This window comes from Calidris pugnax, unplaced genomic scaffold (assembly GCF_001431845.1).
Source record: "Calidris pugnax isolate Ruff unplaced genomic scaffold, ASM143184v1 scaffold157, whole genome shotgun sequence".
NCBI classification, from domain to species: Eukaryota; Metazoa; Chordata; class Aves; order Charadriiformes; family Scolopacidae; genus Calidris; species Calidris pugnax.
In genome coordinates, this window is record NW_015090992.1 from 612,320 (window position 1) to 627,124 (window position 14,805).

Genomic DNA, 14,805 nt, shown 5'->3' on the forward strand with positions numbered 1-14,805 from the left:
GAAAAGAGGGGTTTGAATATTCCTTTGTGTTTTCTTTTATAATACTGTACTGGGACTCAGTGGTTGAACAAGAGATAAAAGAGGAAAAGTATAGATTTATTTTTTGATAACACCTCATGGAAACTTGAGTCTGAGAAATAAGAAATGGGAAGATACTTTGTTTGTTTACTTTTCCCTTAAAGGGCATAGTCACTCACAGTAAACATTATGTTTATTTTGATTAATAAAAAAGGAGTTTAATAGAACTGTCTAAATGTTGAGCCAGGAGCATGAGTGTGGAGGAGACAGAAGTTTCTGTGTCTCTACGGTTGGGAATTAGACAGATGCCAAATATTTGGAAATCATTTTCTTTTTCTGTTTTCTCCTCCAGTGTTCTTTGCATGCCTTCATATTTTTCGCTAAGTCCATTCTGCTACCAGCTCCCTGACAAATTTTGTGTTTGAGATCAGAGTTTACAAAATGCAGGGGCTGTGAGCCCCTTTCGAGTGTCTTTCCCACTTATTTCTGGTGAGGGTGAAATGTGTAGTGTGTACGTCCTTCCTTCTTTGCCATGACTTCATTGTCTTCCCCTGTCTATGGCCTTCCCCCTCGTGGAGTGCCCTTCACACAGCTGGTGGCACCCTGTAGTCATCACTCTCTCTTCTGCTGACAGCGAGATGAGAGTCATCTCTCTCTGCAGATTCCCAGGGAGCAGCTGAAGCCAATGAAAATAGACTTTTTGGGTTCAGTCCTGCACTACTAAGTCTGGCGGGAATCCCAGAGAAGCTACTGGGAGTTTTGATTAAGAACAGAATTCAGGTTTAGGACCATTGTTCACATTTGAATCTATATAGATCTTGTAGTTTTGCTACCTAAGTGCTGCAGCATTGAACTGGTCTATAAGAACTAAAAAGGGAAACTGAAAAATAGATGCTAGAAGATGTTTCTCTTACAGAAACAGTCAAAAAGTAAGCTTCAGGTAACTGGTGAAAAGCATATTTGACTTCAGAAGTAAAGTTTTAGTGATTTTGATAATGAGGTATGGCATGGCAATTATGTGTCAAAGAAAATGTTCAATTTTCAACTATTGTTCAATTTAAAATGAATTAAATATGAAGGTTTAAAATTATTTATATTTGATCTGATTTAAATTTCCAGCCATATCTGTCTTCATAAGCGTTAGCTATGCAATGTCTTAAAAGCCGTAGTTACTCTAAAAATAGTGAAGAGAGTAATCCAGGTATTATCAAAGGTAGAGTTTGCTGAAGCCAATCAAGAGCACATTGTTTCCAGGCTCGCGAAATACTGGAGTGCCCAAAGTAAACTGGTTTATTCCACCTCAGGGTAAAGCTCTTTTGTTTTGCTGAACAAAAAGCAGAAATCTGAAGAAGAGGAAACTATGCTTCTGACTCCACACAGAGAACTTTAGTAAATAATAACTGGCGTGTGTTTTAGTTTATTATCAACTCAAAGTATTAGGACAGTCTATATAGTCATCTGGGAAAATGTTTTTTGAAAGCGAAATGCGATTTTTTTTTTTTTTCTCAAATAGCAATGTGTGAAACAGTTGTTTCTCCTACTTACAGTAATAATTAACAACTTTGCATTCAGCTGCATGGCCATGCTTTTACTAGGGTTTTTGATCTGCTGAGGTTTTTTGCATGTTTTTCTTAATCTGTGCAGGAATTGGTTATGAAATATTTTCCCTGCTCTTCTTGTGAGTATGGATGTGTTCTGAGGGCCTTCCTAAAATGGCTACTAAGAATAATACAGTTAATGGGAAACACTTCGCTGCCACAGTCATTCTCTTTTACCTAACTTCAACAGAGGCTCCATCATACATTGTGTCACCTAACTTTGTTCTGACTCCGGTGTGTGGCCAGCTAGGGGCTAGCATGTAAACATCTCCTTTTAATTTTTGACCTCACAAACTAGTATTGCCAGAGGGCTGAAAAAAACATCAGACCACTTCTCCACCTACCTCAAAAGTTTAAGTTACGTTTAGCTACTTTTAAGTTTTGGAGCTGTAGAAAACTGTACATTTGGACCTTTAATTGTCCTGACTGCTTTTTCGCGCTTGGCCAACTGAAGTACATCCCAACATACCACGGGGAGGACAAACTTTCTGAGAATAATTAAGTATTCACTGTGGACTTGTTATGCAGACCCTTATCTGTGTGGGTAGTCTTAACTGGTATAAAATGCCTCACTTTCATTAGTGGAATTGGTTTCTGGCAGGAGTAATGACAATGAACTCCAAAGCCGGGGTGGTGAGGGTGGGGTGGTGGAGTCTACCGTGTGCTCTTTGCACTATTCTTCAATACTCTCAAAGTTTATCACATCTGAAGAACTGAATCTTTAAATTTCCTCTTTGCTGACAAGGTATTCTGTTTCTTTGAGGTTGAACTGAATAGCACTGATTTCCTGGGGTGGAGAACCAAAAACCTGTGGAAGATGTAATGGAAGTTTTCCTCTTATGGTCCAGAAAAGTAGCATATTTGCTTTGCATGCATATAGCAAGGTATTGGTTTCTTAATTGTTGGGATATGAAGGAATTAAAGAATATAATGTGCATTTTTCTGGCTTTCCAGAGCCCAAGTTTTAATGAGTAATACATTTTCTTTTCATCATGGGCAAATCTTGTCAATGATACCTGAATACAAGGTTTTGTGCAGGGCACAGAGTTTCAACAGAGGTAAGGAGAATCATTTCTGTCATGGAAAATCAAACATCCAGCTGTCAGGCTGTAACAGAAAATCATTCTGCACCCCCATGTTCTACCTACAAAGCTTTGTTGGTACTACTGCATTCTCTCCCATTAAGGATTTAAATGGCCTTGGCTTCACTCTGGTCTTCTGATGTTTGGTGGACTTAGGTCTTTCCCTTGCCTGTATGGTGGAGAGGAAAATCTCTGGCTTCCCATCCATTAAAGTTTTGAGGTTTGGGTCCTGGGGCTTTGGGGATGGCTGTTTTTTGTGCTGTAGTTCTGAAGTGGCCTGGTTGTGGACCAGAATGCTCGTATGCTGGGAATTCCTCTAACTCGAAGGAGAAACGTTAAGGGTGGAGGGCAGTAGGCAGCGTGATACACAGAGTTACTTTGCTGCTTTGAATTTTGTAGACATCTCAGCAAAGTAAAGATGTAAGAAGCTAATATGAGGATAGTAGGTATGAACTGCTGAATCTTGCAAAAAATTATTCTTGTGATTTCTTGTCTCTGTGTACACTTTGCATAGGGGTAGTTCAGCCTGTGACTTCTTGTAATAACTGATGATTAGTACTTCGTTGTGTGTCAGTTTGTGAGTTAAGTAGTTACCCATAGAGGTATTTCGTAGAATCATAGAATGGTTGGAGTTGGAAGGGGCCTTAAAGATCATTGAGTTCCAACCCCCCTGCCACGGGCAGGGACACCTCCCACCAGACCAGGTTGCTCAAAACCCCATTTCATTACAGTCCAATATCCAAACTCAGATGCAAACTTTAAATGGTAATAGGGCTTGCAGAAGTATAAGGAGGTACATACATTTACAAGAAGCTCAGAACAAATCAAAATTGGAAACCATGCTGGAACGAAGATTCAGACATACTTATTTCCCAGCATTTATTCTACACCTGGAATTTTGTAGCAGTCCATGTATGATACTGCAGTTGCACATGGCAACAGTTTCTTCCAAGAAGTTTGTAAGTATATGGAAATACTTTGCTTCTGAAAGCAACTAAATTCCATAAATTGCAAAAGGAAGTGTTTCCATTCCATCTTTCTCTGCTTTTTGTGTGTGTATATTTATCAAAACATTTTGTGTCTTAAAATATTAGAAGCATTTTCTTCAATGTTCAGATTGATTACAGAAAACTACATTTTATTTCAGAGATATTATTGATGGTCTGGTACCTTGCCATACTTTCCCATGTGCTTAGGTGTCTAACAATGAATTATTTTAAATTAAAAAATAAAAAAATAAGATCAGCAGATAATACTATGCTAATACTTTACCTACTTAAAACTGACATAATACCAATTATATTAAAATGGGTGTACAAACCCTGGAATGTTGTTTTTGGAAAAGAGCTGCTTTCACTGTTCCAGCAAGAGGAAAATGATAGCGTGCGTAGAATTGACATGACAGCAGTACTGGTCGAAATGGGAATTTTGCTAAAAGCTGCAAACCCCACATAGACTGTTGCATTAAACACTTCTTTTTTTTCTTCTTTCATTTAGAGCAGACCTCCACTCCCTTTTAATTGCCATGTGTATATTAAATTGCCTAATCAATCACAGGAGTTTGTGTGATGGAAAGTATTGCTTTGCAGGAGCTGGTCAGACACGCTCATGTGGGACCAGTAGAACAGTAGTAAAAACTCAGTCTGAAAATGAAAACTGTCAGTTGTATAAAAATATTGAAGCCTTCATGAATATATTTAAAATAAATGTTAAAAATCTTTTTCACTAAGCTGCTCTCCTTCACTATTACAAATCAAAATAAATTTTATAAAAAAAACATTGCTTCAGACAATGACTAAAGAACTTTCTTTGAGTTATCCATAATTTAAAATGTTTAAAAAATTTCAGTATTCATTGTTTGGATTGATCATAACTGCTTTGAATACTTAATTAAGGATTTGTCACATAAGTTTTCTTTAAAAAAAAAAAAATGGAGGGAAGGAGGCTCAAACTTTACTTTTCAGGCTTTGGTTTATGTGAACTTTACCTTAGTCTAACTAGTTGTACTGCCCATAGACTATTTTTTCCAGAAGAAATTATTGGCTTTGCCAAGTCTCTTTTATTTTCCAAGAGACTAGCTCTCATTTTCAGCCAACAATCTTTTTTTCTGTAACTTGTTGGATGTCACCTTTGAAAAAAATGCTTTTTATTTATATCAAGCCTGAATCAGTACAATTCATCTAACTTCATGTTACCTTTGAAACCTCACTTATGGTGAACCCTCAATGTTGGCAGCTAAGCATTACTGCAAAAAGAACAATTTTCCATATTAGGATGATTAAAATATTGAAGGAAAAACAGTTTTAGATAATCTTTAATAAAACAAACATATGTACCTTTGTAATGTTTAAATATCTTTTTGCATACTGTGACTTATGATCTGCAGATGTTGGAGTTGCACAAGAAGAATAATATTTGCATATGCATACATTTCAGATTTGTGGTCTGAACTCAAGTACAACTATGAGTATTACCAACCCTTTCTTACTCAGATGAAAAAGTTAATCAAAGAAAGCCCTGGTCTCCCATTTTTTGGAAACACAAGGTCTGGGCAATGCTGTCGTTTATGCAGAATCAGTGGGAGAATGGGATATGCCTTGCTCTTCCAGTCCTTCTGATACTATGGTAGGAACCACAGTATGAGAGGGATTTCCCATTGCAGGGACATGAAGCTCAATTACACATTTAATTATGGAAACATTTTGATTTCACATGGAAAAGGGGAAAATTTAGATACATCTGCTTTGAAAAATCTCATCGGTAATCAAAGAGCAGGTGCTGCAACAAGCTGCAAAAAGAAGCTTGAGGTTTCTGGAGACCTCTGCATGTTAGTGGAAATTATGGGAAAATTTGCCACAGCATCCTATCAGAAGTGTAATAAAGACAGTTGCTTCTCCAGCATGTTTCATGTTAGAACATCTTCTAGTAAGGCAAATGTAACTTCAGATCTTTGCCAATATAGACTTAATCTCTCCACTCTGCAGGTTCCCTGACATGGAGTCCAGTCTCTTGGACTTCCACCTACTGTGCTGATTTTACTTTTGGAAGGGAATAAAGTGCCTGGTAGCCCTAATAGCAGGTACTACTTTCCAGCATTTGAGTCCCGTGTATTAGGTTGTTTATCTAATAACACTGATGTATGAAATGAATTCTTGAAGTGTCATTAGTAATAGTAAGCTGTTTACTATTCTTGAACCTGCAAGTGAGGTGGTAGAAGTTGGAAGGATTTGTTTTCTCATCTCTTCATTAATATTTGCTAAATCATAATTATAGGAGAGAGATTTCTAAAGTCCTTACAAAAGGCAAATTTGTGTTGTAAGGAAGTGGAACAGGCTTATCAAGTATTAGGTTTTGTCCTTTAATTGACAGGGACGTGAGTGTGTATCTCAGACCTCCTCTTTTCCTCACTCCTTATGTAATTCATAGTGATCAACATGCTTAATGTTTTCAGTACTCTATTTTTAGTAACAGAAGTACCAATATTCAAAATAGCTTACAGTTAAAAATATTTACTTCCAGACACATGGCTTTCTTGGTTAGTTATGGTTCTATGGAGTTTTGTTTAAATAAAAATGATGGAAGAGGCTTTACAGTTCCTTCCTGCTAATCTTCTTAGCACTCACAGACATGAAATACAGGATTTGTGATAACATGCTGCTCCAACACTGCAGTCTATGTCCTTTTACCCTTCCAGAGCTTTTACTTAGGCTTTCTGTAGGTGCAGGAGATGGCTGCTGTACTACAAATAGTACTGTTGGGCTTGACACACAAATAATATATTGGTATTAGTTCGGCTAAAATTTCAGTCCGTGCTTTCCTGTGAAAAGATACTTCCAAGTTTTCATATTCTTCCAGATAACTCGCAATCAACATTTGAGCATATCCAGGTGCCTTTTTATTTTTCTTCATGTCTCACTTTTTCTCTTTGTAGTTACATGGGAAGAGGTAAAATTTTCATAGGCTAGATCAGATAGTTAACAGGGTATGAAACTGTGGACATTAAGACTGTGACAAAATTCAAACAGAAATTGGATCCTTATATGTGTACCAAAATATTTTAATGTTTTGTCCTGAATGACAACAAATGGCAGTTGGGATGTTAAACATTATGTTTCAGATTTTGAGCTAGTGGGTGTTAGGCACCAGGAGGAAACTTACTGTGGCAGACAGATTATCCCATGTCTACTTACAGCAGGCTTTTTACACCTTCATCTGAGTCATCTGGTTTTGGCCAGCAGTACAGAAAGAAAAACAAAATAGATGGATATTGGACCATAGCCAGCACTAGGATTCTTACATTTCTAATCTTTGTGGCAGGGGCCATGTCAAATTGCTTTTTAAATTACAGGTAGAATTAGAATAGACTTACAATGTTTTTTAAAGCAATTAATGGAAAAGATCCCAAGAACCGTGACAGTTGGATAGTCCCATTTGTGAATACAGAATGCACACTTCTATGAAAGAATAGAAATGCTATAGTATAGTTAAAGTTAGAAATGCAGTATACTATTTCCAGGCTGGTTTTTTTTTTTTTTTAATGTTGATGCCAAGAACAAAAGTGCTTCCTAATAAATTTAATTATATTAACAATTGGGGTTGTTGATAAAAGTTGTCATTCTTCAAATCATTGTGCATACTGAATATAATTTTTGAGGTTAAAAAAAGTGAGCAACATGTATGTGCTGAAAATCACTTTCTTTCACCAAAGCAGTTACCCTTTCTAAGCAACAAATGATTTATAACATATGTTCTAACATATGTTCTTTCTGGCAAAATTATTCCGGCAGCAGTGCTGGGAAAGGAACAAATGAAGAAACACCTAACAATAAGACAAGAAAACCAATATGGAAAAGCTGATTGATTCACAAACTCAGGGTTTTTAAGGTCAGATGAACCATTATAATAACGTAGTCTGACTGACTGTATAAAACATACCGTGGAGTCTCCCATGGTAATTTCTGAATCAAACCCACAACTTCATTTGAAACTACAAAGTATCTTCAGATGGTGTCTAGTTTTAGTATGTTTGCTTCCCGTAAGTAAAAATATACTATGTGACTAGAAACCCTTATGTAAACAGCTGTACTTTAGCCAGAACACGCCTGCCTTCACTTCATATTATAAATTCTTACATTTTCCTCTTAGAATAAAAGACCAGCCACTACTCAGGCTTTTTACCTTTGGACTTCATTTTGAATAAACTGAATGGATTTGTTATGAATAAATTTTTTTAATTACAATATTATTTTAAAATATTAGTATTACTCGAAAGGATGTTTCTGAAATGTTAAATTTTTCTTGTGACTCTTTCTATAGTTTTTCCAGTTTTCCATCGTCCTGTTTGAAATGCAGTTGCCATAGCTGTGCAAATTTTCTTTTTTATTTATAAATCTACCTGAAAGTTTAATAATAGTTTTGTTTGTTCTTCTACTGTTTAAGCTGCAGTAGTCAGATTTTTAGATGCCTGCCTGCAGACTTACACTGATGAAAGCTGCTTGATTACAGAACCTGAATATTATGATTTGTGCATTACCTATTAAGGCATGGGTAGGCCCATACATACAGGTTTCCAGTGCATATGTTTCTTACTTCATAGGCTATATTAAGCAATGTGTGTATTGGTAGGACTCCTTCTTGTATCCGACTCGCTCATAGTCTCTTGCACAGTTTATGTAGTCCAGTTCCATTCTCTAATCTTTCTTTCAAACACAACCTACAACTGAGCTTTTTATTACTAGTATTGACAGAGTATACACATAATCATCTTATGTCTTATGGGAAGGTAGTGGAACTCAAATGCAATTCACAACTGTTTAAGTTCCAAGTTTAGTCATATATTCCAATCTTCTTAACACAGATCTTTGGCCAGAATATTCCTATGGATCACCAACCATTGAACAGAAGAATACAGAATTTGTATTTCTAGTCCTGCTGTAATTGCTTCATGTTATCTGAAGATTGGTCCTGTAAAAAAGTGTACCTCAGAGAAGAGATGCTATAAAAGTTCAATACTGTCCAGCAGAACTGAATAGGAATTCCAAACTGATCTGGGATGTCAAGATTATCAGTTCTGATGAACGCAAGCTTTGGAAATTTTAAAGATGCATAATAAATCATTATTTGATTACATTATAGGGACCGTGAAGATCTGGACTCCATTTGAGTGCAGGGAGTAAGGTATGCATGAGCAGCCATCACGCTGGTCATCATGCACATTGAGTAGTACTCCAGGAATACATCCAGGAATACATGCCTACCTGGGCTGATGCAGAGTACAGTTTCATAAGTAGGACAGGGTTTGGTATTCCCATCCAGATCAGTGTGGATCCAGAGACCATAGAATCACAGAATGGTTTAGGTTGGAAGGGACCTTAAACATCATGTAGTTCCAACCTCCCTGTCACGGGCAGGGACACCTCCCACTAGACCAGGTTGCTCAAAGCCCCATCCAGCCTGGTCTTGAGCACTTCCCACAAAAACTTTAGGCAGCCTGTTTCAGTGCTTCACCACCATCAAACTGAAAAATTTTTTCCTGGTATCCAGTCTAACTCTACCTTCTTCCAACTTGAAGCTATTACCCTTTTCCTGTCACTACATGCCCTTGTAAAAACTCCCTCTTCAGCTTTCTTGTAGGCCCCCATTTAGTACTGAAAGGCCACTATGAAGTTTCCCTCAAGCCGCCTCTTCTCCAGGCTGAACAACCCCAACTGTCTCAGGCTGTCCTCATAGGAGTGGTGCTCCAGCCCTCTGATCATTTTTGTGGCCCTCCTATGGACTCTCTCCAACAGGTCTGCGTGTTTCTTATATTGGGGGCTCCAGAGCTGGACGTAGTACTCCAGATAGGGTCTCGCCAAAGCAGAGTAGAGGGTCAGAATCACCTCCCTCTACCTGCTGGCCATGCTTCTTTTGATGCAGCCCAGGATGCTGTTGGCTTTCTGGGCTGTGAGAGCACACTGCTGGTGCATATTGAGCTTCTCATCCACCATCACCTCCCAGTCCTCCTCAGAGCTGCTCTCAATCCATTCTTCACCCAGTCCGCATTTGTGCTTGGGATTGCCCCAACCCGCATGCAGGACCTTGCACTACTGGAAATCTTACTTTCCTCTGATAGTGATTATATTTTATAATGAGGCTCTCAGTGTTGCTGGTGGCTCATAGACGGTCTTTTCAGGCTTACCTACACTCATCCTTTTGTCTTTTTCACCTTCGTGTTTTTGAGAATCTCATTCATGAGGAGTCTAAAATGAACCTTAATTTTCAGGAAAGACTCAGTCTTCATTGATCTGACTGCAATTATCATTTGGGCAAAAAATCTGCAATGTGCAGGTTACAGTCAAAGTATCAGCTCTCAATACACAGAGTAGAACACAGACTTTCCCAGAATCTGCCTAGTATTTGTACTTTGGTCATTAATGAAAAAATGAAACAAGTGGACTTTTTTTAAGCTTTTGTATTACTATCATATTAGCAGTATATATAATTTAGTTGACATTAGAATGGGAGCTGGCTCATTGAGCAGTTGTTAAAGCTTTTTCCATGCATATGAAGCTTGTTATTTTCACTGTGTGACACAGAGAATGCTTTTATGGATAATATTGGGCAATAAACTATAATACAGCTATTTGCTAAGGAGCACAATACTGTTTTCCAAGAAAGAAATAATGTAGTCATTGAATTTAATAGCCAAATTCCCATTTGTTTTCACCAGAATCAGAATTCAATTTCCTCAAGTTCTTAAATTCTGAGCAGTTCTATTTTTCTTCTGGTAGCAGACTGACCATTGCTGATGATTTGCAGGTTAAATGCAGACTATCACATATTCCTCTCAGTCGTCGTGCACCTGGGTAAACTTTATGTGAAAGTATATGGTCATAATCTGTGACAGAGTCTTTTCCTTACCCTTGCCCCTTAACTAAAATCCAGACAAGATTACAGTGAATTACTGGAATTTCAATCTTCGATGGTTGGAGTTTGTGTTTCAAATATTTGCAATTCTCATATGAGCCTATAGCTTGATGAGATCAATGTCTTCTGCTGTCAGTCATCAGGATCTGTATTTTATGTTTAAAAATTCAGCTCGCTCTGATTTGGCGAGGACCTCAGTTGTCATTAAACTGAGACCATTGTAAAGCTGCTTGTTCTCTAGTATGTTAGATGAAAGATCACTGAAACCTTTTTCTACTGGACAGGGCTTTCCTTTTATAATGTGTCTGTTTTACATATATACATATGTATATATAAAGGTCCTATCTGTGCGGCTTGATGCACCCAGGAGAAGCTCAAAGCTATAACTCTGAAAGTTGTTTTCTTATGAAAATAAATAAATAAATAAACAAATAAATAAATGAATTCACAGTCCTTACGAAGTATTTAAGATCTTTTAACTTCCTTTTATTGTTAGGCATTTTTGTTGTGGATACTTAGGTTCTTGCTAAACTTTATTTAAAGTGAACAGCCAGTTGAAATTAGCCACTAATATGTATAAATAACAGTGTGCAAAAGTCTTTCCCAGACTGATACCTGAATGAACCTTGTCAAAGATAGGGAGCAGAATGTTTCTTATTAGTTGAGCTAGCTTTTACTTCAAGAGCTTTGTGTCTTATTGCGAAGAAAACAGTAAAGTGTCACTGGGAAGATGAAAGAAAGAAAGACAAAGAAAGAAAGAGAGAAAGAAAGAGAGAGAGAAAGAGAGAGAGAAAGAGAGAGAGAAAGAGAGAGAGAAAGAGAGAGAGAAAGAGAGAGAGAAAGAGAGAGAGAAAGAGAGAGAGAAAGAGAGAGAGAAAGAGAGAGAGAAAGAGAGAGAGAAAGGAAGAAAGGAAGAAAGAAAGAAAGAAAGGAAGGAAGGAAGAAAGGAAGAAAGCAAGCTGAAGTCTCACTGGGAAGACCATTTTTTTCCCTTTCCAGACATGTCAAAGCTGTTATTTTTATTCTTCAGGGTGGAAGTATCAAATTCTACACGTCATCGATCGCCCCATTTGTAGCTTGGTTGTGAGACCAATTGCACAGTAATGGAAATTTGACGAAGACACTGCGTGACTCCCATGATCAGTATTGGAGTGTGTTTTCAGTAGGAAAAAAGGGAGAATCAGACAGGATAGCAGGGAGTGCAGCTGTAACCCCACTGTTATGCCTTCTTTCACATGACTGAGTCTGAGTGGAAGCTTTGCATTTTATTCTTTTTTTTCCTCCTCTTAAAGTTTCCGTAAGGATATGAAACCTGGCTTAGAGCAACCATCTGTTTCTCATTTGTTCCTAGAGATTTTCAGTTAATTGTTGTTCCCAGTTTGTGTTGCCTCATAAGGTCAAAAAATCTTTTTTTTTATACAGGTTGAACCTTAATGACTTAACTAGTTACAGGAATTTGACTAGGAGTATATTTTCAAGTAGTTTGTATGCTATATTAAGTGTACTCAATATGGCTTGCATATGTTGTATTATTTCATGGTATTCCTCTGAAAATAAATGGTGGTTTACCAATTAGTGCTCTCTAGGTAGCACTATTCTGCACTAAACATTCCAGGAGGAATGTTGGTTCTGTGACAGTCACTGGCATGGACCTTGATCAATGTGGAGTGAACAAATACGTGGCTGCTGTGCTCTGGAGTTCCTTCCCATGAATTGTCATGAAGTAACTTAGGAACAAGAAAAACAGTTCCCAGTCCTTGTTTGCTTAATCTGGTTTGATATTTTGATTGCTTGGATGGTTATTTGTTTGTAAAACTATTCCACTTTTTATGGATTTTACTGGATACATTGTGAATACACAGATCAGTTTTGGGTCCAGCTGCATTTCATTACTTGCATCTATCAGAAAAAGAAATTGAAAGATAAACTTGTGAAAATCATTACCTTCAGTGGAAGGTATCATGCTATTTCTGTAAGCAGTAACATTAACTTAAACTTCCGTGTCCTCTTGTAATTTTCTTAATAGAAGTAACTTCTGGACTAAAAATTGACTCCTTCTATAGTTACTAATACGCTGTCTTGTATAATACAGTGATGTTTTCTTTTTTCCAGATTATAGAACAGGCCCGTGTTTCACACAAGTTAACAACCAGATGTGTCAGGGCCAGCTCACTGGGATTGTTTGCACAAAAACCCTCTGCTGTGCAACCATTGGGCGTGCATGGGGCCACCCCTGTGAAATGTGCCCTGCTCAGCCTCAGCCATGCCGTCGTGGCTTCATTCCTAATATTCGCACTGGAGCATGTCAAGGTAAGCCTTCTGGTTTAGATTGTGTGTGACTCTTGTCTTGCTGATACGTGCCTTGAAAAACTTGTGTCCACTTAAAACAACATCACTGTTTCCTTCATGTGTGTTCTGTGTCTTACTTCTGATAAAATTTGGATGTGCTTTGCTGCTGATAGACGTTTTCCCAGGTTTCATTTTTCCACCAATTAAAGTTGGGATAGGCATATTCATCACTACACAGCCATGCTATACCTGGGGACATCTGTACCACCATGCAGCATTCTTTTCCCACATGAATGAAGCTTGATGGATAGTATGAGACTTCTCTTAAGGTGGGTCAATGAGTTTAAACTCTTGGACCTTAGTGTAGTAATTCACTGTGTGGGCCCACTTGGTTACAGTTCATTTTTCCTCTTCAGTGTATGTACCAGGGAACATCTTGTATTTGAAAACAAGGCCTTGGAAATGAGTGTGTGAGTCACTGCTTTCCTGCTTCTAAATTGAAGCAAAGAGTGTCCCACAGAATACTGTTGCATGTTTCGCCTGGGTCTGTCACATCACAAACTTGCATAGTATAGAAAACAAGAGAGTTGATGTATTAAATCCACTGGTTTTGGTGGTCCAATCCCAGTCCTAGGTATGGGTGTGGTGTTGCTGGTCCAGCTATCTACCTCCTCCAGGCAGCTTTCACTGTTGTTTAGGCTCAAGAGCGTGGGACCTCAAGCTGGAGGTATACAACACACCGGTACGCCTTCAGTGGTATTGAAAGAACTGCTGGTTTGGAAATGTTTGCTATTAATTCTGGTGTGTCAGTGCCTGAGCCATAAGGGTGTAAAGGCGAGCTCTCAGCTGTTGTCGGAATGGCAATACAGGCAGAAAATGTACCATCATTAGTGCCCACATCTTACACAAAATCGATTACCATTTGCAAGACTATAGTACTTTTAAGCTCTTCCTAAGTGGAAGCATTTTTCTGTGGGGCTGTGCTGATGGCTGTCAGGAAAGGAGACCAAGCCACTTCACATTGGCGTGGCTCGGGCACCTGCAGTGCCTCTCAATATGCAGCTGGTTGGCCAGATGCTACGAGCAGCAGCCCTACACCAAGCCCTTCTAAAACAGAGCCTGGTCTCGGTTGCCTCTGTCTTAGAGGTATGGTGCTACACACTGAAAAGCGGCACCAAAAATAAAAAAAACCTACATGAATCCTTACTGACCTGGTCACTACAGGCAAACCTCTCCACTCCCTCCAGTAAGTCAATTCACCCAGTATTCCCTCTGTGCTGGCAATGCGGCCTCAGTGGAATACAAGGACTGTGAACCATACAAGTGAACCAAATTATGGCTTTCTGAGTTGTGAATTAATCCATGACATTCCTGCAGAACAGAAAAGAAAATAGTCTCAGTGGGGGAAGGCTGGATGGTTACCCCTTGATCCCCTTGTGGGAAATTTTTAGGGTCTTGCTGTCAGGAGTCTGAATGCTCCAGATGTTATTACGCATGCTTAAAAGGAGGCCTTGTCCAAACCCTTTGGTGGGGTGGTTAAAAGATACTGCTTGCCCAGTCTGCAGGTCTCAAAGGGGTCCAGGGGAAGTCAACAGCTTTGGCAAGGGCAGTCCAGGCAGAAAAGCCTTGCCAATTAGTTGACCGATATGTGCCCCAGTGGAAATGTATTTTGGCCAGGGCTGTCCACAAGCTGTTTCCCCAGTCAGGCTTCTAGCACTGTATTGCTTGTTTTAGGTCTGGAACAAGAGCAGTGTCTCCTCATCAAGAACATGCAACACCCCCCAGGCATACGGGGGACGTGGACACACTGAGCGTCTGGCTTCCCACTCTTTCAATGTGAACACATCCATGGGGAGAGATTCCTAGTGTTGCCATTAAGGCAGAGGGAAAACAAGAAATTAGGGCTCCAGTGG

At 38.7% G+C, this 14,805-nt stretch overlaps 1 protein-coding gene across 1 annotated transcript in view; it reads left to right on the forward strand.

Annotated features, from left to right (window-relative positions):
* Positions 1-14,805, forward strand: part of FBN2 (fibrillin 2) — a 168,459-nt gene that overhangs the window by 25,683 nt on the left and 127,971 nt on the right. Inside the window, 1 exon segment of the mRNA XM_014954806.1 lies at positions 12,716-12,913. Coding sequence (XP_014810292.1) covers positions 12,716-12,913 — 198 coding nt within the window.